The sequence below is a fragment of the Lissotriton helveticus genome, chromosome 5_1, assembly GCF_964261635.1.
Source record: "Lissotriton helveticus chromosome 5_1, aLisHel1.1, whole genome shotgun sequence".
NCBI lineage: Eukaryota > Metazoa > Chordata > Amphibia > Caudata > Salamandridae > Lissotriton > Lissotriton helveticus.
In genome coordinates, this window is record NC_136065.1 from 78,492,801 (window position 1) to 78,516,399 (window position 23,599).

Genomic DNA, 23,599 nt, shown 5'->3' on the forward strand with positions numbered 1-23,599 from the left:
GCCGCTGATGTTTATTGTTTGAATCTGTATTGCTACCAAAAATGATACATAAAGACCGTAATAGAAAAGGATGATTGAAATGAGGCTTTGGAAGACACACAAGGAAGTCTCTGAGGAGTTGAAGAAGGATTTGGTGCCTGGAATGAGTGGTCAGTGACCTGAGCAGAGGTTTGAACATGACTTTAATTACATTTCAATGCTGTTTGGAAGCACTGAAGGGATGTTTTGAAGACTGGCATCGTAGTTAGGAAACTTAGAATTAGTTTTTCCACAACTCCTAATTGAAGAAACCGGAGTGGAAGTTTCCTGAATGTGCATTAGTTTTCTGTGTGTTCAGGGAACTCTTCGGAGGACTTCAGGTAGGTTTCATAGATACAAATATGTTTTGTGAGGACAGCAGCTCATTTCTGTAGCAATTATTTCAAGACTCAAAGGAGTTTTCTGATGACTCGCAGGGATTTAGGAACATTTAAGAGCATTTCCTGATGACACAGGGGAGTTTTCAAGGGACTTAAGTTTTCAGGGGAATCAAAGGTATTTTCTGAGGACTTACGTTTTTTTTTGAGGAAACAAAGTGCTTCTATGAGGATCTGAAAGCTTCCTAGCACTTTGTGTGAGGTTAGTAGTGGCATTTACACACTGCAGCAGTGAGACCTGCACCTTACACACTGAGAGGAGGATAATAAACCAGCCTTACCTGCTTAGGGTGCTTCTGACATCCTGCAAAACAGAGAAACAATCACAGTGAAATCAGTTTCCAGAGAAGATGTTAAAGTTATGGCAGTATTTTTAGGAGTGACAAACTTCGATCTATCTACGATCAGAAAACAGTGACTGGGGCCACATGACACAGCACATTCTGTGGCATCGCATGACCAAGCACAAAATGTGACATTCTGAATAACGTCAAATGACACAGCAGAAATTGATATTCTGAATGGTAATGACACAGCACAGAGTCATTCTGAATGGATTCACAAAACACAGCACATTCTGATATTCTGAATGGAGTCACTTGACACATTTTATCATGTTCTCAACAGGGTCTCATGCATGGACATCATCTAGGGATTGACAGGGGACACAGCAGGCGACTCCTGGATTGCCCCTTGTGACCCCTGCAAAAACAACAGTTGATGGACAGAATGCAGAACAATGTCATACATTCACCCCAGTACAGAGATCTGAGCCTAAATCCATCGTTTTTTTGCACTCCACACCACCCCAGTTCAGACATGGCCATATGCAAATCCGCCTTGACCCTGTGCCTCATGGCAACAGTCCAGTCCGAACTGCCAAGCCATGTCTTTCCTGGACCGGAATCAAGCATCCAAGGACCGGTTTCTGGCTATCAGCCGTCTTCAGCCAGGATAGCCTGACTCCAGCGGTGTGGAGAGCATGGGACTCACTTCTGAGCATACCCATCCCACTCGAGGTGACAAATGCAAAAACAACAGTTGATGGACAGAATGCAGAACAATGCCATACATTCACCCCAGTACAGAGATCTGGGCCTAAATCCATCGTTTTTTTGCACTCCACACCACCCTGGGTTAGACACTGGCTATATGCAAATCAGCCCTGTCACTGCTTGTATGAGCCCTGGCTTAAGAGGTAGTAAAATCAGTGCCAAGAAGACAGAGGCAGCTCGCCCTTATGAGAGTTGTCCTCCACCTTCTTTTTCTGCCACTTTTTTATTAAATTAACAGTGAATAATCTGCCAGAAGTCCTTGTTGTAGATCCTGGTGTACCATGTTTTATTATACTAACAGCATTACAGGTAACGGGCGTTGCAGGAGTAAGAATGAACAGCAGAGATACTAGAAGAGTAAGGAACGAAGAGAAGCATTACTAAAAGAGTGTCATGAAGGAGTAGTTAAGAGCCGAAGGGGGAGAACAGTGCCCAGCAGGATGAGGTGCAGCCAGAAGGGGTAACCCGCAGGAGGAGCTACAAGGAGGGGGTACTAGAAGAGTGCCCTGCAGGAGGAAGTATGAGCAGAAGGGATAGAAGAGTGCCGAGAAGGAGGTACAAGAAGGGGTACTAGAAGAGTGCCCTGCAGGAGGAGGTACTAGTGGTGACGCAGTCAGAGGGGATATTTCCTCATTAAATGATAGCCTAATCCCTGGATCACCAGAACTGGCTCCTAACCCGGTAACATCTAGATTAAGGGCGAGAGGTCAAAAAGTAAAGCCAGTCCTGATTCGCCCGAAAAAAACCCACTACCCCAAAAAAGTCTAGGGTTTCCAAACTGAATTGTGTAGTTATGGTTAGTAAGACTGTGACTGTTGCAGACATACACGACACCGGGGAAAAGGCTGATAGTGGTATAACCCACAACGTTCAGTGTGATGGAGCAACACTGAGTTGTAGTTTGGTCGGGAGAGACTTCTGGGGGAAACTATAAAGCATGATGCAAATGTTGCTGGAACCGATCATGCTGAAACTTACTGGGGTAAAATCCAGCCTCTAGCTCCTGGAATCTTCCATGATGAATGGCAAGCAAACATCGGTTACAGCTCCTCCCAATATAGTAAATCCACCTTCTACTAGTGGGAAGACTAAGCCACCTAGTATTAGCCCCAACCTGATTGTTCCAGCAATAAATACATTAAGTCCCCCAGTCCTTGATGGTGCCACTAAAACCACTTCATTACAGCCAAGTACAAGGAGGGAAATGCCTATATCTGACTCTCAACCAAGACTGGGCGAGGGTATCAGTGCGGCCCCTCGTCCCGTAGTCATTGATTTACCTCCGGAAGTGACCCCATATGTGGTCGTACTGGGGCATGCTCCTGTTCTCCCTCTTGGGGAGACAGAGAGCTATGAACAGTTATTGAACAAAACAACATATTGGCTTAATCAAAATACTCTAGGAAGGATGAGTGTTGCCAGTAACATATTAATGGTACGGAGGGTTAGCTGGCTGGCAGTACAAACAAAATAGGGAGTGGTGACTGCATTATTGTTAACTTTGATAACCCCTCTAATGCTGGCCAATTACCGACTAATGGTCAATGCGACCAGCGAATTACTGGGACGGCAATTGAATTACTCCCATTGGGTTTCTTTTACAGGCCCGCCTACGGGAGGGGCCTGGCACGACTCCACCAGGGAGGCAATTGGCGTATGAGAGATAATTCAAGGGCAAGATTCCTCACTAATTATCCGCCTCCTAGGTTACAATATATTAATTTCAGTAACCAAGGTATGAATGGGTTCGGACTCCCAATCCAAAATAGAATTGAACCTCTATTGGGTGTAGAGGCCTGTGACTGACTTAAGGCCCCTGAAGATCAGGGAGGGGGGAGACCTAATGACCTGGGAGTTAAAGAAGTTAGCCTGGGTAAGAGAAGTTCTAACAATGTCATTTCCTGGAATATTGCAGGTTTAGCTACCAAGATGCAGGATTATAATTGGATCCCTTATATTAGGCAGTTCCTGATAATTTGTCTACAGGAAACTTGGTCGGTTGAATGTAACTATTTTTTAGAAGGGTATAAGACATATTATGTTCCAGTAACTGCAACCATCAGGGGAAGACCCAAGGGGGGCTGGTTATATTTATCTCTGTAGCGCTAACTTGTAAAGTGTGTAGAGTACCATCTGCCAACCCTGGCATTCTTGGTTTAACTTTTACAAGGAGAAAACTGTTCAGTTGGTCTGGTAAATTTTTATAACTCAGTTAATTCATGCTCAGATTCTAGTCATCTATCTGCTTGGAATGTTTTTATTAGCTTGTCAATGAATCATAGCCTGCATAATCTCATGGTCATCCATGTGGTGACCCCCAAACTAAATGTATCCTAGATCTAAACTTTTCACGATCTCATGGTTTACATTTTGAACACTTGATTGAGGGGGAGTTTTTTAATGATATGTTGAATGATCTGGATGTGACACCCACCAGGGCATTGATGGACCCTTCCAAACGATTCGAGACACCTACTTTTAAGGGTCATGGGAAAGGAACATTTATTGATTATGTGTTAATTTCACTATCTATGCAGACTTTCGTAGATTCTTTTTAAATTGAGGAGAGTGAATTTAGCGATCATAATCCTCTTACTTTGTGACTGCTAGGACCATGGATAGCTAGGGAAGGGCCGAACCCTAGTCAGGGAAGACTAACCACAACCGATGGCAGGCGCAGACTGAAATGGTCTAAGATATTAAAGTAATGTGTGCAGACGAAATTACTACTTGCACCCAAGGAGGCTTACAGCACATGAAGGTGCTTGGGGCATTTCAGTCACTCTCAGACAAGGTCAAGAAGTTGTTATCTGCACCAGCCAAAAATCAAGCTAATGTGGGCCCGAAGTGGTTTAATCATGATTGCTCCAAAGCAGCCAGCAATCTAAGGGTGGCTTTAGCAGCCAAACCCAGGGAACAGGCTAATGTACAATTGTGTCGGAAGGAATATAAATCAATATTAGCTAAACGTAAGGAATCCCTAAGGGTAGAGGCTTGGAATGAGTTATTGGACCCCAAAACTCTAAAGAATAGTTCTAAATTTTGGGGTGTAATGAAAAAGCCTGTTCTTGTCCAGGACACCGGTGACGGTCTTGAATGCCATATACCCAATGAGGATTGGGAAGCACACTTCGAGCAATTGTATGACTGCCCTCTGGAAGAAACTGCCGGCCCAGCACCTGTCGATAATGGGAAGATAATTAGAATTGACAGGAATGAAATCCTTGAGGGTATCCTGGGACTAACAGCCGGGAAAGCACCCGCACCAGAAGGGATCCCCCCGGATTTATTTAAGTCTGAGCCCTCTTTTTGGGCACCCATCTTGGAGTCTATTTTTAACCCTGCAATGCAATGTGGATGCCCCGAATCTTGGGGGGTCTCCACAATTGTACCGGTTTTTAAAAAGGGGACAAAGGTAGCCCACATTGCTATAGACCCATTTCACTTATTGATTCCATGGTGAAAATAATAGGAAGGATACTACTGCAGAGACTTTCATCCTGGGTGGAGGAAAATAACATCATGTCCATCTCCCAGTATGGATTCTGCAGTGGTTGTTCAACAACAAACCAATGCCTTAACCTTTTTTTAATTTTAAGTAAATACACAGTGGCTCACAGGGGCACCATCCACCTCGCCTTCATGGACCTGTCCTCAGCTTTTGACTGTGTGAACAGGCGGAAGCTGTGGCAGTCCATGAGGGCGAAGGGGATGGACAGTGGTATTGTTGACTTCCTAGTTGACCTTCACAGCAATACTAGAGCTAATGTTAGATTTTCTCAAGATCTGAGCGTGACAAACAATTTTAATATCAGAAAAGGAGTCCGAAAAGGAGGCATTTTGGCTCCTTTTCTTTTTAACTTTTATATTAATGACCTGGATAGAGTTTTACAGGAGGTGTCGGCTGACTGTCCTAGAGTCGGTCGTCGGGGTATTCCAGTCCTATTATATGCGGGAAACATCCTTTACAACGCAACTTTTACCACGCAGTGCCTTTACGACGCAACTTTTACAACGCAAACCATTACAACGCATTGCGCTGGGGGACGCTCTACGATATGGAATAGGTTTAATGTACTATCCAACACCTTCCCTACTATCCACGGGGACTGGAGTTGGAATAGTAAATTAAACTATTCACTATCCAGCGCCCCAAAGCACTATGCGTTGTAATGGTATGCGTTGTAAAACTTGCGATGTAAAAGCATGCGTGGTAAAAGCATGCGTTGTAATGTCATACATCCATTATATGCAGATGATGCAGTACTCATATCGAGAACTGAAAGGGGCCTCCAAGCTCTTTTAAATGCTTTTAAGTCTTTCATGACAGATAGGGATTTAATGATTAATAATTCCAAATCATTTGTCATGCAAGTAGGTCAACAACCCAGAAGAACTTTTTATTTTAAGTAGATGAAGCAGTTATCCCCACATCAAAGACGTTCTCCTATCTCGGGGTCCTTTTTGATAGTAAATTAAATTGGGGCCCGCATCTTCTTAAAAAGAAAGGAGAACTGGTCAAGGTGAATGCATCTATTTTTAATTTTGCATCCAAATTGGGGAAAAAACCAACCGGCGCCATGCTGCAATTATATAATGCCAAATCAGTTGCCACGGCTGTGTATGGCAGTGAAATATGGGGGTATGTCGCAGGAGAACAGCTCCAGATTGCGGAAAACTCCTTCATGCAGCGTCTCCTGTGTGTCCCCTCGGGCACGTCCAATCTAGCAGTCCATGAAGAATTAGGGACACAATATATAAGCGATATTTTCTCCCTACGTCCCCTGACCCGTTGGATAAAACTTTGGCTGAATCCTGATAATCCACTGACACACTTGATCGTGAAAGATTGTTTGTCTCAGGATAAGGCATTGGCTATCCCATGGGTGAAATACTTGAAGTCTAGTTTTTTCAAATTGGGGCGTGCCGAACTGTTTGAAAATCCTAGTAGCATTGTTAAGGGGGACCTGGAGGCAACGAAATTGGCCTACCTCATGGATAGGAAGACCCAGAGGGAAGCCATAGAAATCCAGAATCTGAGAGTCAGAAAATATGTTATGATGAACACATCTGCATCTATTGAGCCTTATTTAATGGGCTCTCTGACCTCTCACGAAAATGTTTTATTGACTAGATTCAGGCTGAACCTTTTTCATCATTTGCTTATTAGGCCAAGAACTGCTATTTTTAGTACAGTTGCAGCTCCCTGCGGCTGCGATGGAAATTCTCTGCAGGATATGCTGCATTTTTATATTTTTATGTAGCTTTTATGAATACCCCCGAAACGCTATCTGGTGACACTTTTAAGGAATCTTAATTTTACCCAGATCAGACCAGCCCTGATGTATTTACAACTTTTGCACAATGACAGTATTCTCCATGTCCTTGAATTCCTAAAATCAACTCTTAAATACAGAAAATGCATGGATTTGTAATGGTCTTTACTCAATTAAATTTCTTTATGAATTTGTTGGCACAATATGGATAAATTATGTATTTTTCTGGTTTTAATGAAATGATGAAATTATACTCTTGCACCTCTGTATCCTGTTATATGTATTTTAAAGAATTATGAATTTATTGTATTATTGAACCTGCACTTTTGTGGTTTTGAACAAAAACCGAAATAAAGTTTTATTGATGATGATGAATCCCCTGCAGGAGGAGGTACAAGGAAGGGGTACTAGAAGAGTGCCCTGCAGGAAGAGGTACAAGGGAGGGGTACTAGAAGAGTGCCCTGCAGGAAGAGGTACAAGGAAGGGGTACTAGAAGAGTGCCCTGCAAGAGGAGATACAAGGAAGGGGTACTAGAAGAGTGCCCTGCAGGAGGAGGTACAAGGAAGGGGTACTAGAAGAGTGCCCTGCAAGAGGAGATACAAGGAAGGGGTACTAGAAGAGTGCCCTGCAAGAGGAGATACAAGGAAGGGGTACTAGAAGAGTGCCCTGCAGGAGGAGGTACAAGGAAGGGGTACTAGAAGAGTGCCCTGCAAGAGGAGATACAAGGAAGGGGTACTAGAAGAGTGCCCTGCAGGAGGAGGTACAAGGAAGGGGTACTAGAAGAGTGCCCTGCAGGAGGAGGTACAAGGAAGGGGTACTAGAAGAGTGCCCTGCAGGAGGAGGTACAAGGAAGGGGTACTAGAAGAGTGCCCTGCAGGAAGAGGTACAAGGGAGGGGTACTAGAAGAGTGCCCTGCAGGAAGAGGTACAAGGGAGGGGTTCTAGAAGAGTGCCCTGCAGGAGGAGGTACAAGGAAGGGGTACTAGAAGAGTGCCCTGCAGGAAGAGGTACAAGGAAGGGGTACTAGAAGAGTGCCCCGCAGGAGGAGGTACAAGGAAGGGGTACTAGAAGAGTGCCCCGCAGGAGGAGGTACAAGGAAGGGGTACTAGAAGAGTGCCCTGCAGGAGGAGGGACAAGAAGAAGGGGCACTAGAAGAGTGCCCTGCAGGAGGAGGTACAAGGAAGGGGTACTAGAAGAGCGCCCTGCAGGAGGAGGTACAAGGAAGGGGTACTAGAAGAGCGCCCCGCAGGAGGAGGTACAAGGAAGGGATACTAGAAGAGTGCCTGCAGGAGGAGGTACAAGGAAGGGGTACTAGAAGAGTGCCCTGCAGGAGGATGTACAAGGAAGGGGTACTAGAAGAGTGCCCTGCAGGATGAGGAACAAGGAAGGGGTACTAGAAGAGTGCCCTGCAGGAGGATGTACAAGGAAGGGGTACTAGAAGAGTGCCCTGCAGGAGGAGGTACAAGAAGAAGGGGTACTAGAAGAGTGCCCTGCAGGATGAGGTACAAGGAAGGGGTACTAGAAGAGTGCCTGCAGGATGAGGTACAAGGAAGGGGTACTAGAAGAGTGCCCAGCAGGAGGATGTACAAGGAAGGGGTACTAGAAGAGTGCCCTGCAGGAGGAGGTACAAGAAGAAGGGGTACTAGAAGAGTGCTCTGCAGGAGGAGGTACAAGGAAGGGGTACTAGAAGAGTGCCTGCAGGAGGATGTACAAGGAAGGGGTACTAGAAGAGTGCCCTGCAGGAGGAGGTACAAGGAAGGGATAGAAGAGAGCCCTGCAGGAGGAGGTACAAGGAAGGGGTCCTAGAAGAGTGCCCTGCAGGAGGAGGTACAAGGAAGGGGTACTAGAAGAGTTCCCTGCAGGAGGAGGTACAAGGAAGGGGTACTAGAAGAGTGCCCTGCAGGAGGAGGTACAAGGAAGGGGTACTAGAAGAGTGCCCCACAGGAGGAGGTACAAGGAAGGGGTACTAGAAGAGTGTCCTGCAGGAGGAGGTACAAGGAAGGGGTACTAGAAGAGTGCCCCGCAGGAGGAGGCACAAGAAGAAGGGGTACTAGAAGAGTGCCCCACAGGAGGAGGTACAAGGAAGGGGTACCAGAAGAGTGCCCTGCAAGAGGAGGTACAAGGGAGGGGTACTAGAAGAGTGCCCCGCAGGAGGAGGAGGTACAAGAAGAAGGGGTACTAGAAGAGTGCCCCACAGGAAGAGGTACAAGGAAGGGGTACTAGAAGAATCCCCTGCAGGAGGAGGTACAAGGAAGGGGTACTAGAAGAGTGCCCCACAGGAGGAGGTACAAGGAAGGGGTACTAGAAGAGTGCCGTGGAGGAGGAGGTACAAGAAGAAGGGGTACTAGAAGAATCCCCTGCAGGAGGAGGTACAAGGAAGGGGTACTAGAAGAGTGCCCCACAGGAGGAGGTACAAGAAGAAGGGGTACTAGAAGAGTGCCCTGCAGGAGGAGGTACAAGGAAGGGGTACTAGAAGAGTGCCCTGCAGGAGGAGGTACAAGAAGAAGGGGTACTAGAAGAGTGCCCTGCAGGAGGAGGTACAAGGAAGGGGTACTAGAAGAGTGCCCTGCTGGAGGAGGTACAAGGAAGGGGTACTAGAAGAATCCCCTGCAGGAGGAGGTACAAGGAAGGGGTACTAGAAGAGTTATGTTATATGTTATGTTATATGATATTTATTAAGCGCACTGTCACCGTGAGTTTCCTGGCGCTCCAAGGATCCTAAAACTATAACAGAGGAATTTAATGACAATGGGAAAAGAGCAGGGTTTTTAAAGATTTCCTAAAGGCAAGAAGGGAACCAGAGGTCTTGAGGGGGAGAGGAAGAGAGTTCCATAGCTTAGGGGCCAAATAAGAAAAAGTGCCGCCACCGGATCTGGTGAGTTTGACGCGGGGGACAACTAGGAGGTGAAGATTAGTGGACCTGAGGGCACGGGAGGGACAATAAGGAGTGATCAGGGACGTGAGGAAAGCAGGAGATGGACCAGTAAGTGCTTTAAAGACCAGGCATTGGACCTTGAAAGCTATTCTTTCACTGACTGGGAGCCAGTGAAGTTGATACAGTAAAGGTCGGGCCGACTGCCATCTGGAGAGATTGAGCGCGAGTCTGGCAGCCTGGTTCTGGATGAGTTGTAACCTAGATAACAAGGAGTTGGGGAGGCCGTGATAGATCGAGTTTGAAAAGTCTAGGCGGGACATCACCAAGGCTATGATGACTTGTAGCAGTGCTTCAGGGGTTAGGAAGTGGGCGACCTTCCGAATCCTGTATAGCTGGAACATACAGGAAGATGTTACTGCACTCACCTGGGCCTTAAGAGTGAGGCCGGAGTCAATAATGACCCCAAGGCTCTTCACACGGTCAGCGGGAGAGGGAGGAGTACCAAGCTCACTGGGCCAGAACTGAGGGCCCCAATAGGTGGCACTACTCCCGGGAAGGAGGAGCTCAGTCTTGCCCGGATTGAGCTTTAGTTGGTGTTGGAAATGGGATCCCTGGCTGGCCAGGGCTTTCGCCAAAGTCAGTCAGAGACCACCACTCCCAAGTCAGGGCAAGGGAGTTACACGCCAAGATAACCCCTACTCACCCTCTAGGTAACGTGGCGCGAACAGCAAGGCTAAACTTGGAGGCGATGTAGGCTAAGTATTTGCGCACGCACCCCAGCAACAACAACCAAAGGCCCACCACAAAGGAAACTCCACACAAGGTTATATAAAAATAGCCTTTGTATTACACCAAAACACATTAGATAAAACACACACTTTACAATGTGCCAGAAGCACGGGCAGAATTTACAGGGGATATGTACAAGACAGGGCCACCTGGACCACTGTCAGGAATCAGAAGTAGCACTTTCAGGAATAGCACTTAGTACATAGAATATAGCACAAAATAGTACACAACCAGTAATCACTGGTAACCAGGGTCTCACTAGCACCACCTGCACTAGGGAGAAAACAACCACCTATGTATCACAATACCTGTAGGGGTGTAAAAACAGAACACATGATGCAATGCATAACATTCATTCAGAGGTGTAAAAACAATATCAATTGCGCCAAACTCACGTAAGTCACCACCTGTGACTGTCCCTAGGCCAACTGGCCTCTCTGGGGCTAGGACGCCCTGTGTCCCAGTGTCAGGGGCCTAAACGTAGCAGTTGCCCACAAAGTGCTGGGCAACTGGATAGCACAATGATGGGGCCAATGTAGATGGGGGAGCCTCACAGGCTCTGGACAACTGATTGTCCCCTCTTGGAGCCTCGCTGGGCTCTCAACAACTGGGGCTCCTGAGCCCCTCGTGGGCTCTGAAACCAATAAGGAGGGGCAAGGTGGGAGCGGCCCGCTGACTGCTGGGGCCACTCTACCACCGGAAACAACTGGTGCCCCCCTTGAGCCTCGTTGGGCTCTACACAAACAGGGCGGTGGAGTCCCTCTCAGGGGGACTCGAGGAATAAATATGCCCCAGAGCCTTCCAGGCTCAAACACAAAATGCGGCCGTTTTTGGAGCCTCTCAGGCTCTTGGGAACTGCCCCGGACGTCGTGCTCCTGAGAGGGGGGGGGCGGACACCGGCAATGTGTCCCGACGTCCCCCTCTCCCCTTTGCAAGCACCCTCACTCACCAGATCTTCTGGGCGGCTTGGAGGCGGAGGCAGGGCTCTTTCCCCCGGTCCTGCTCCACGTCTCAGGGGGCGGCGGGGCTTCCTCACTCCGGGGGGAGCCTCGCTGCAGGACCGGCGGCTCCTTCTCCTCGCGCCGGAGCTCTTTAGGCAGGCCGCGCAGGGATTGGCCAGCGGACTGCTTCCTCCTGTCCCGCAGTCCCGCCCACGGGTTGCCTGGCTTCCGGCCGGGTAGCCAATTGCAGCGCGGCCCTGCGGTCGAGCCTCCAGGCTCCGGGGCGCGCTGCTCCCAGGACTCGGCAGGCAACCACGGGGCAAATTAAGGTAGCACTTGAGCCGGGCAATGCCGGGTGGGCACCGGCTTGGCAGCCCAAAGCGCTCTACAGTGCAATAAGCAAAATAAAGCGCTTCCCAGCGCTAGGGGTCAAAGAGAAGCGCTTTCAGCGCTAGAAGATAAACAAAGCGCTCCCAGGCGCTAGAAGGGAATCCACAGCGCTCCTAGCGCTAGCAACAATCCCAGCGCTTCCAGGGGCTTCAGGGAGGGTCCAAAGTGCCTCCAGGCGCTGTGAGCACAGCACAGCGCTCCCAGGGGCTATAAGACAGCAACAAGCCCAGCAAAAGTTCCTCAGGGCAGGCAGGGGGCAAGGCTGGGCCCAGAGCCAGCACACTGGGTCTCCAGGCAGGGAGACACTCCAAGTGGCGGTCCTCTGGCCCAGCAGCAGCAACAACAGCCCCCTCAGGATCCTGGAAGAGAACAACTTCTGTGGGGACACAGCCCCATTTTTATACAGTGCATTCCTTTGTTCAAGGGTGCAGAGTGGGGGCGGAACCAGTCGCAGCTGGTTCTTGAGTACTCTGTTTACCTCAACCACCCTCTCTATTCACTGGCAGGGCTTGGGTCATTAGACACACCACAGGGGGGCGGAGCCAGCATTGTGTGGGGAAAACCCAGCCCATCCAGGACACAGGTACACTCCTCCCACACATCACTCATGCTAATCTCCCACTCACCACCGGGCAGACCCATCCAGACTTCCTGGAGCCTGGCATGCCAGCCAGCTCCAGCCAATCACACGCCAGCACCCTCACAGCACACGTACAGCCATGTCTAGAAATGGCGCTTCGATACTAGACACATACATGCTGCATACACCATCTCGCAGCATTCACTCTCACAAGTTCACACATACCAGACTCAAGCCTGTACACCCCACGCATCAGGAACTACCAGGGACACATACATTCCCCATGCATTCCTATGGGCGGGCAGGCCTAGCTCAGCACATGCACTCAGAGTGCGCACGCACTTTCCACTGGGACACAGTGAAAGTGCGCAGAATCCAAAAAATCACCATCACCAGGTCACCATTTCACGCAAAAAGTCTAGGGGTGAACCTGCCCTAAGGGCCAAAGTCCAACAGTTGGTTTTGGCACATCCAGTGCTGAATGTGTGTCATAGCCGATTGGAAGTTGGACACAGCGTCAGGGGAGGTGAGGGGAAAGATAATCTGCAGGTCGTCCGCGTAATTGAACACGGTAGCGTCCCACCTGCTTAGAGAGTGAAGGAGGCGTAGAAGATATAAATTGAAGAGGAGGGGGGACAGGGAGGAGCCCTGGGGGACCCCGCAAGATGACGCAGCACTGGTGGCGCTGAACGGGCCCAGCCTGACTGCCTGAGATCTCCCCTCTAAGAAGGACTTAACCCAGGACAAAGCAGGCCCACGTACTCCGGCGGACTCGACACGGTGGAGTAAGAAGTTATGGTCCACCGTGTTGAATGCCGCCGATAAGTCAAGAAGGACTAATGCTTGGGGTAGTCCTCTATCCGCCTTACTTCTAAGGTTGTCCAGTACGGCGAGGATCACAGCCTCGGTGGAATGGGCTGGTCGGAAGCCGGCCTGGTTGAAAGCCAGGAAGTTGGACTCCTCGATGAAGTGTGATAGGCAAGTAGTAACATGTGCCTCCAAAACCTTAGACAGAAAAGGCAAAAGGGAGATGGGCCGATAGTTTACAAATACCGCTGGGTCCGCGCCAGGTTTCTTTAGCAGGGGCACCAATACGGCCTCCTTGAATGACCTGGGGACTATGCCAGTACTGAGGGAAGAGTTAAGTAGGGGGAGGATACAATGGGGAAGGGAGTGACAGATGTCACGAAGCACGAACGGGGGACAGCAGTCCTTCGGGGAGCCAGATTTTACTCGCTAGGACAGCTTGGCCAGGGAATCAGAATCGAGTATAGGAAATCGATCCAGAATAAATGGATTGATAGGGGGAGGTGTTGCTGTAGTTAACGGGGGGGAATGGGATATGGAATTTTTAATTGTGGTGATCTTTTCAATGAAAAAAGAGTTTAGCGCATTGCATGACTCAGCGGAGGGAGGCAGGTTGGGAAGTGTCCTGGCGTCGGATGTTAGTTCGGATGTAGAGTGCCCTGCAGGAGGAGGTACAAGGAAGGGGTACTAGAAGAGTGCCTGCAGGAGGAGGTAGAAGGAAGGGGTACTAGAAGAGTGCCCTGCAGGAGGAGGTACAAGGAAGGGGTACTAGAAGTATCCCCTGCAGGAGGAGGTACAAGGAAGGGGTACTAGAAGAATCCCCTGCAGGAGGAGGTACAAGGAAGGGGTACTTGAAGAATCCCCTGCAGGAGGAGGTACAAGGAAGGGGTACTAGAAGAGCGCCCCGCAGGAGGAGGTACAAGGAAGGGGTACTAGAAGAGTGCCCAGCAGGAGGAGGTACAAGGAAGGGGTACTAGAAGAGTGCCCAGCAGGAGGAGGTACAAGAAGAAGGGGTACTAGAAGAGTACCCCGCAGGAGGAGGTACAAGAAGAAGGGGTACTAGAAGAGTGCCCTGCAGGAGGAGGTACAAGGAAGGGGTACTAGAAGAGCACCCTGCAGGAGGAGGTACAAGGAAGGGGTACTAGAAGAGCGCCCAGCAGGAGGAGGTACAAGGAAGGGGTACTAGAAGAGTGCCCAGCAGGAGGAGGTACAAGGAAGGGGTACTAGAAGAGTGCTCAGCAGGAGGAGGTACAAGGAAGGGGTACTAGAAGAGTGCCCCGCAGGAGGAGGTAGAAAGAAGGGGTACTAGAAGAGTGCCCTGCAGGTGGAGGTACAAGGAAGGGATACTAGAAGAGTGCCCTGCAGGTGGAGGTACAAGGAAGGGGTACTAGAAGAGTGCCCCACAGGAGGAGGTACAAGGAAGGGGTACAAGAAGAAATCCCCTGCAGGAGGAGGTACAAGGAAGGGGTACTAGAAGAGTGCCCCGCAGGAGGAGGTACAAAGAAGGGGTACTAGAAGAGTGCCCTGCAGGTGGAGGTACAAGGAAGGGATACTAGAAGAGTGCCCTGCAGGTGGAGGTACAAGGAAGGGGTACTAGAAGAGTGCCCCACAGGAGGAGGTACAAGGAAGGGGTACTAGAAGAATCCCCTGCAGGAGGAGGTACAAGGAAGGGGTACTAGAAGAGTGCCCAGCAGGATGAGGAACAAGGAAGGGGTACTAGAAGAATCCCCTGCAGGAGGAGGTACAAGGAAGGGGTACTAGAAGAGTGCCCTGCAGGAGGAGGTACAAGGAAGGGGTACTAGAAGAATCCCCTGCAGGAGGAGGTACAAGGAAGGGGTACTAGAAGAATCCCCTGCAGGAGGAGGTACAAGGAAGGGGTACTAGAAGAATCCCCTGCAGGAGGAGGTACAAGGAAGGGGTACTAGAAGAGCGCCCCGCAGGAGGAGGTACAAGGAAGGGGTACTAGAAGAGTGCCCTGCAGGAGGAGGTACAAGGGAGGGGTACTAGAAGAGTGCCCTGCAGGATGAGGAACAAGGAAGGGGTACTAGAAGAGTGCCCTGCAGGAGGAGGTACAAGGAAGGGGTACTAGAAGAGTGCCCCACAGGAGGAGGTACAAGGAAGGGGTACTAGAAGAGTGCCCTGCAGGAGGAGGTACAAGAAGAAGGGGGGGCTAGAAGGGTGCCCAGCAGGAGGAGGTACAAGGAAGGGGTACTAGAAGAGTGCCCAGCAGGAGGAGGTACAAGGAAGGGGTACTAGAAGAGTGCCCCACAGGAGGAGAAACAAGGAAGGGGTACTAGAAGAATCCCCTGCAGGAGGAGGTACAAGGAAGGGGTACTAGAAGAGTGCCCAGCAGGATGAGGAACAAGGAAGGGGTACTAGAAGAATCCCCTGCAGGAGGAGGTACAAGGAAGGGGTACTAGAAGAGTGCCCTGCAGGAGGAGGTACAAGGAAGGGGTACTAGAAGAATCCCCTGCAGGAGGAGGTACAAGGAAGGGGTACTAGAAGAGTGCCCAGCAGGAGGAGGTACAAGGAAGGGGTACTAGAAGAGTGCCCTGCAGGATGAGGAACAAGGAAGGGGTACTAGAAGAGTGCCACACAGGAGAAGGTACAAGGAAGGGGTACTAGAAGAGTGCCCCACAGGAGGAGGTACAAGGAAGGGGTACTAGAAGAGTGCCCCACAGGAGGAGCTACAAGGAAGGGGTACTAGAAGAGTGCCCTGCAGGAGGAGGTACAAGAAGAAGGGGGGGCTAGAAGGGTGCCCTGCAGGAGGAGGTACAAGCAGAAGGAGTACTAGAAGAGTGCCCCACAGGAGGAGGTACAAGGAAGGGGTACTAGAAGAGTGCCCCACAGGATGAGGTACAAGGAAGGGGTACTAGAAGAGTGCCCCGCAGGAGGAGGTACAAGGAAGGGGTACTAGAAGAATCCCCTGCAGGAGGAGGTACAAGGAAGGGGTACTAGAAGAGTGCCCTGCAGGAGGAGGTACAAGGAAGGGGTACTAGAAGAATCCCCTGCAGGAGGAGGTACAAGGAAGGGGTACTAGAAGAATCCCCTGCAGGAGGAGGTACAAGGAAGGGGTACTAGAAGAATCCCCTGCAGGAGGAGGTACAAGGAAGGGGTACTAGAAGAGCGCCCCGCAGGAGGAGGTACAAGGAAGGGGTACTAGAAGAGAGCCCTGCAGGAGGAGGTACAAGGAAGGGGTACTAGAAGAATCCCCTGCAGGAGGAGGTACAAGGAAGGGGTACTAGAAGAATCCCCTGCAGGAGGAGGTACAAGGAAGGGGTACTAGAAGAATCCCCTGCAGGAGGAGGTACAAGGAAGGGGTACTAGAAGAGCGCCCCGCAGGAGGAGGTACAAGGAAGGGGTACTAGAAGAGTACCCCGCAGGAGGAGGTACAAGAAGAAGGGGTACTAGAAGAGTGCCCTGCAGGAGGAGGTACAAGGAAGGGGTACTAGAAGAGCACCCTGCAGGAGGAGGTACAAGGAAGGGTTACTAGAAGAGCGCCCAGCAGGAGGAGGTACAAGGAAGGGGTACTAGAAGAGTGCCCAGCAGGAGGAGGTACAAGGAAGGGGTACTAGAAGAGTTCCCAGCAGGAGGAGGTACAAGGAAGGGGTACTAGAAGAGTGCCCCGCAGGAGGAGGTACAAAGAAGGGGTACTAGAAGAGTGCCCTGCAGGTGGAGGTACAAGGAAGGAATACTAGAAGAGTGCCCTGCAGGTGGAGGTACAAGGAAGGGGTACTAGAAGAGTGCCCCACAGGAGGAGGTTCAAGGAAGGGGTACTAGAAGAATCCCCTGCAGGAGGAGGTACAAGGAAGGGGTACTAGAAGAGTGCCCCGCAGGAGGAGGTACAAAGAAGGGGTACTAGAAGAGTGCCCTGCAGGTGGAGGTACAAGGAAGGGATACTAGAAGAGTGCCCTGCAGGTGGAGGTACAAGGAAGGGGTACTAGAAGAGTGCCCTGCAGGTGGAGGTACAAGGAAGGGGTCCTAAAAGAGTGCCCCGCAGGAGGAGGTATAAAGAAGGGGGGGCTAGAAGAGTGCCCCACAGGAGGAGGTACAAGGAAGGGGTACTAGAAGAATCCCCTCAGGAGGAGGTACAAGGAAGGGGTACTAGAAGAGTGCCCAGCAGGATGAGGAACAAGGAAGGGGTACTAGAAGAATCCCCTGCAGGAGGAGGTACAAGGAAGGGGTACTAGAAGAGTGCCCTGCAGGAGGAGGTACAAGGAAGGGGTACTAGAAGAATCCCCTGCAGGAGGAGGTACAAGGAAGGGGTACTAGAAGAGTGCCCAGCAGGAGGAGGTACAAGGAAGGGGTACTAGAAGAGTGCCCTGCAGGATGAGGAACAAGGAAGGGGTACTAGAAGAGTGCCACACAGGAGAAGGTACAAGGAAGGGGTACTAGAAGAGTGCCTCACAGGAGGAGGTACAAGGAAGGGGTACTAGAAGAGTGCCCCACAGGAGGAGGTACAAGGAAGGGGTACTAGAAGAGTGCCCTGCAGGAGGAGGTACAAGAAGAAGGGGGGGCTAGAAGGGTGCCCTGCAGGAGGAGGTACAAGCAGAAGGAGTACTAGAAGAGTGCCCCACAGGAGGAGGTACAAGGAAGGGGTACTAGAAGAGTGCCCCACAGGATGAGGTACAAGGAAGGGGTACTAGAAGAGTGCCCAGCAGGAAGAGGTACAAGGGAGGGGTACTAGAAGAGTGCCCAGCAGGAAGAGGTACAAGGGAGGGGTACTAGAAGAGTGCCCAGTAGGATGAGGAACAAGGAAGGGGTACTAGAAGAATCCCCTGCAGGAGGAGGTACAAGGAAGGGGTACTAGAAGAGTGCCCTGCAGGAGGAGGTACAAGGAAGGGGTACTAGAAGAATCCCCTGCAGGAGGAGGTACAAGGAAGGGGTACTAGAAGAGTGCCCAGCAGGAGGAGGTACAAGGAAGGGGTACTAGAAGAGTGCCCTGCAGGATGAGGAACAAGGAAGGGGTACTAGAAGAGTGCCACACAGGAGAAGGTACAAGGAAGGGGTACTAGAAGAGTGCCCCACAGGAGGAGGTACAAGGAAGGGGTACTAGAAGAGTGCCCCACAGGAGGAGGTACAAGGAAGGGGTACTAGAAGAGTGCCCTGCAGGAGGAGGTACAAGGAAGGGGTACTAGAAGAGTGCCCTGCAGGAGGAGGTACAAGAAGAAGGGGGGGCTAGAAGGGTGCCCTGCAGGAGGAGGTACAAGCAGAAGGAGTACTAGAAGAGTGCCCCACAGGAGGAGGTACAAGGAAGGGGTACTAGAAGAGTGCCCCACAGGGTGAGGTACAAGGAAGGGGTACTAGAAGAGTGCCCGCAGGAGGAGGTACAAGGAAGGGGTACTAGAAGAGTGCCCCGCAGGAGGACGTACAAGGAAGGGGTACTAGAAGAGTGCCCTGCAGGAGGAGGTACAAGGAAGGGGTACTAGAAGAGTGCCCAGCAGGAAGAGGTACAAGGGAGGGGTACTAGAAGAGTGCCCTGCAGGAGGAGGTACAAGGAAGGGGTACTAGAAGAGTGCCCTGCAGGAGGAGATACAAGGAAGGGGTACTAGAAGAGTGCCCAGCAGGAAGAGGTACAAGGGAGGGGTACTAGAAGAGTGCCCTGCAGGAGGAGGTACAAGGAAGGGGTACTAGAAGAGTGCCCCCCAGGAAGAGGTACAAGGGAGGGGTACTAGAAGAGTGCCCTGCAGGATGAGGTACAAGGAAGGGGTACTAGAAGAGTGCCCTGCAGGAGGAGGGACAAGAAGAAGGGGTACTAGAAGAATCCCCTGCAGGAGGAGGTACAAGGAAGGGGTACTAGAAGAGGTCCCTGCAGGAGGAGGTACAAGGAAGGGATACTAGAAGAGTGCCCCACAGGAGGAGGTACAAGGAAGGGGTACTAGAAGAGTGCCCCACAGGAGGAGGTACAAGGAAGGGGTACTAGAAGAGTGCCCTGCAGGAGGAGATACAAGGAAGGGGTACTAGAAGAGTGCCCAGCAGGAAGAGGTACAAGGGAGGGGTACTAGAAGAGTGCCCTGCAGGAGGAGGTACAAGGAAGGGGTACTAGAAGAGTGCCCTGCAGGGGGAGGTACAAGAAGAAGGGGTACTAGAAGAGTGCCCTGCAGGAGGAGATACAAGGAAGGGGTACTAGAAGAGTGCCCAGCAGGAAGAGGTACAAGGGAGGGGTACTAGAAGAGTGCCCTGCAGGAGGAGGTACAAGGAAGGGGTACTAGAAGAGTGCCCCCCAGGAAGAGGTACAAGGGAGGGGTACTAGAAGAGTGCCCTGCAGGATGAGGAACAAGGAAGGGGTACTAGAAGAGTGCCCTGCAGGAGGAGGGACAAGAAGAAGGGGTACTAGAAGAATCCCCTGCAGGAGGAGGTACAAGGAAGGGGTACTAGAAGAGGTCCCTGCAGGAGGAGGTACAAGGAAGGGATACTAGAAGAGTGCCCCACAGGAGGAGGTACAAGGAAGGGGTACTAGAAGAGTGCCTCACAGGAGGAGGTACAAGGAAGGGGTACTAGAAGAGTACCCTGCAGGAGGAGGTACAAGGAAGGGGTACTAGAAGAGTGCCCCGCAGGAGGAGGTACAAGGAAGGGGTACTAGAAGAGTGCCCTGCAGGAGGAGGTACAAGGAAGGGGTACTAGAAGAGTGCCCCGCAGGAGGAGGTACAAGAAGAAGGGGTACTAGAAGAGTGCCCTGCAGGAGGAGATACAAGGAAGGGGTACTAGAAGAGTGCCCTGCAGGAGGAGGTACAAGGAAGGGGTACTAGAAGAGTGCCCCGCAGGAGGAGGTACAAGAAGAAGGGGTACTAGAAGAGTGCCCTGCAGGAGGAGATACAAGGAAGGGGTACTAGAAGAGTGCCCCGCAGGAGGAGGTACAAGAAGAAGGGGTACTAGAAGAGTGCCCTGCAGGAGGAGATACAAGGAAGGGGTACTAGAAGAGTGCCCTGCAGGAGGAGGTATGAGCAGAAGGGATAGAAGAGTGCCCTGCAGGAGGAGGTACAAGGAAGCGGTACTAGAAGAGTACTTCGCAGGAGGAGGTACAAGAAAGGGGTACTAGAAGAGGGCCCCGCAGGAGGAGGTACAAGGAGAACGGGTACTAGAAGAGTGCCCTGCAGGAAGAGGTACAAGGAAGGGGTACTAGAAGAGTGCCCTGCAGGAGGAGGTACAAGAAGAAGGGGTACTAGAAGAGTGCCCTGCAGGAGGAGGTACAAGGAAGGGGTACTAGAAGAGTGCCAAGCAGGAAGAGGTACAAGGAAGGGGTACTAGAAGAGTGCCCTGCAGGAGGAGGTACAAGGAAGGGGTACTAGAAGAGTGCCCTGCAGGAGGAGGTACAAGGAAGGGGTACTAGAAGAGTGCCCTGCAGGAAGAGGTACAAGGAAGGGGTACTAGAAGAGTGCCCTGCAGGAAGAGGTACAAGGTAGGGGTACTAGAAGAGTGCCCCACAGGATGAGGTACAAGGAAGGGGTACTAGAAGAGTGCCCTGCAGGAGGAGGTACAAGGAAGGGGTACTAGAAGAGTGCCCTGCAGGAGGAGGTACAAGGAAGGGGTACTAGAAGAATCCCCTGCAGGAGGAGGTACAAGGAAGGGGTACTAGAAGAGTGCCCAGCAGGAGGAGGTACAAGGAAGGGGTACTAGAAGAGTGCCCTGCAGGATGAGGAACAAGGAAGGGGTACTAGAAGAGTGCCCAGCAGGAGGAGGTACAAGGAAGGGGTACTAGAAGAGTACTTCGCAGGAGGAGGTACAAGAAAGGGGTACTAGAAGAGGGCCCCGCAGGAGGAGGTACAAGGAGAACGGGTACTAGAAGAGTGCCCTGCAGGAGGAGGTACAAGGAAGGGGTACTAGAAGAGTACCCTGCAGGAGGAGGTACCGGCAGAAGGAGTACTAGAAGAGTCTGTATAAGTGGAAGCCATCTAAGAAATGAGATCTCAGCTGCCCAGAAAGGACAAAGAACTGTGACCACCTCTTGTGCTGTTCTGGACATTTAAAGCATCTGCTTGTTTGAAGCTCCGGACAGTCACTGGATTCATTCATCCCAACATGGGGTGAGCTGGTGGATTGAAGGGGCTGAGATGGAGGGATGCTCTCTGTCACCCTGGGAGGGATGCTCTCTGTCACCCTGAAAGAGATGCTCTCTGTCACCCTGGGAGGGATGCTCTCTGTCACCCTGGGAAGGATGCTCTCTGTCACCCTGGGAAGGATGCTCTCTGTCACCCTGCGAGGGAGGCTCTCTGTCACCCTGGGAGGGATGCTCTCTGTCACCTTGCGAGGGAGGCTCTCTGTCACCCTGGGAGGGATGCTCTCTGTCACCCTGGGAGGGATGCTCTCTGTCACCTTGCGAGGGAGGCTCTCTGTCACCCTGGGAGGGATGCTCTCTGTCACCCTGGGAGGGATGCTCTCTGTCACCCTGGGAGGGATGTCCTGTATGTTCTCTGTCACCATCATCTAGTGCCCTTTACATGGAGCTACTTCTCTGGAAGCTTCTTGGCTGTAAACGAATCAACCTATCTGAGCAGATCATCACTGTTAAAGTGAAATGTACCGGGGACAACTGGGGCGCAATGACACGCCCTCATATGCAGCATTGCACCCTCACGATTTACGGTTCCTTTGCAGCCGGCCCGCTGGGTTGTAGGCTTTGCTATATGTAATGCACCCTTGAGCTTTAATAAACGTCTTCAAAAAAAAAAAATCACTGTTAAAGTGACAGCGCATGACCACAATAAGGAGGTTTATACCTCTAATCCCACCCTAAACCATATTGGTGAGGAATTTGGTTGCCGTTCAGGGTGTCAAGATAATACAGTCATAAATCACATTTCATTTGCTGCCGGGCAGCAATTTGCGGACATTCATTTCGCACACTCTTTAATATATCCAAGGGTTATCAGTCATATTAAATTGTCACTAGTCTTCAAATGAAAGAGTTTTCTGTGGCAATCTCTATCTTTATCTGGGGTGACAAAAAAACAGTGAGCTGCCAATACCTATTCCAGATTCCTAGTTATATAGCTGTTCACCCTAACAATCGGTGACCACCTACATCAGGAGAAAAGTAACCGCATTAGAAGAGACATGTTTTCCAATTTCTTAGAAAAGGAGAAATTTGATTTCTTTCCAATTCTCTCAGGTGTTGTCTCTCATTAATCTTTCAATTTCTATCTAACTTTTAACACATTTTGCTCCTTGGTCTTCATATATTATTTACTGTCAGTTCAATTGCTTGGTGTAATGCATTCACCCAAATAGATACAATACATAAATAATTTGTAAATAGATGGGTTATTAACTTGTATATCACACTGTAAACGGTCACTGTACATTTCACAGTTTGTATATTGAGTTGGGCTCAAAGCATCAAGGGGGACAATGTAAATGATCCATGTCTGTATATTGTGTGCGGCTCTCAGAGTGCGTGGGGTCACTGTGCATTGACCCAGCCAGGAGATCATACGTGTTCCGCTCATACATTTAATAATGCACACAAAATATGAATATGTCACTTTCTTCTTCTGTTTTATTTCCCAAACAGTATCTCACCTTCAGGAGTTCCCACGCTGGCGCCTCAGACTTCTTTTCTATCTCCGTTATCAGGGCCTTGAGAGAGGTGATTTGATTGGACAGTTTGGTGATATTTGCATTTTCTATCAGGGTCATTTTCTTCTCCATCTCCTCCAGTCTTCTGTGCAGTGTTTGCTCATTTTCTTTCAGAAGCTGCTGCAGCTTTTCAAATTCAGATTCAATTTTATTCTTCTCAGTTCTTAGCTTGATCTGTCAGAAGCAAAGAAAAGCTGTTTAGATATTAAAAAGCTTTCTACAAGCCGTCCTTAGAGTCGGAGGCCAGGCGGAGGGTGGAGGGGTCGATAGATCCTTCAAAAATCAGACCACTAATGTGCTTTTCCTAATTTCTGAACTGCAGCCTCTTACCACCTTCGCTTCTACCATCGTCTGTCCTTCTAACATTCCTGCCCTCCCCCTTCCCTGAGGCACTTTATGAACTGTAGAGAGGTCAGAATTCGTAAAGCTGCAGAGAAGCTCGTTCCACGGAGCGAGTGCAAGGAAGAGAACCCACTGCAAGCAGGGACACTCGATCCATGGAGCGAGTGCAAGGAAGAGAACCCACTGCAGGCAGAGACGCTCGATCCATGGAGAGTGCAAGGAAGAGAACCCACTGCAGGCAGGGACGCTCGATCCATGGAGCGAGTGCAAGGAAGAGAACCCATTGCAAGCAGAGACGCTTGATCCATGGAGCGAGTGCAAGGAAGAGGACCCACTGCAGGCAGAGACGCTCGATCCATTGAGCGAGTGCAAGGAAGAGAATCCGCCGCAGGCGGAGACAGTCAAAGACCCAGAGACGGGCTGAAGTCAAAGGATGATGTAAAAGAAGTGGTGCCATGAAGTTTCAGCCCATTTGGATGAAAGACATAAGATTTGGGGAGTGCGGGCTGCCCCTGTCCTGCCAGCACAATGGATGTGTTTGCCCAGAGGAGGC

The 23,599-nt window shown here is 50.5% G+C and overlaps 1 protein-coding gene across 1 annotated transcript in view; it reads right to left on the bottom strand.

Annotated features, from left to right (window-relative positions):
• LOC144754160 (E3 ubiquitin-protein ligase TRIM39-like) overlaps window positions 1-23,599 on the bottom strand; it is a 61,571-nt gene that overhangs the window by 18,252 nt on the left and 19,720 nt on the right. The window contains exons 3-4 of the mRNA XM_078641743.1: window positions 22,648-22,878; window positions 698-720 (exon numbers count right to left, since the gene is read on the bottom strand). Coding sequence (XP_078497869.1) covers window positions 698-720; window positions 22,648-22,878 — 254 coding nt within the window. The remainder of the gene's footprint in view (window positions 1-697; window positions 721-22,647; window positions 22,879-23,599) is intronic.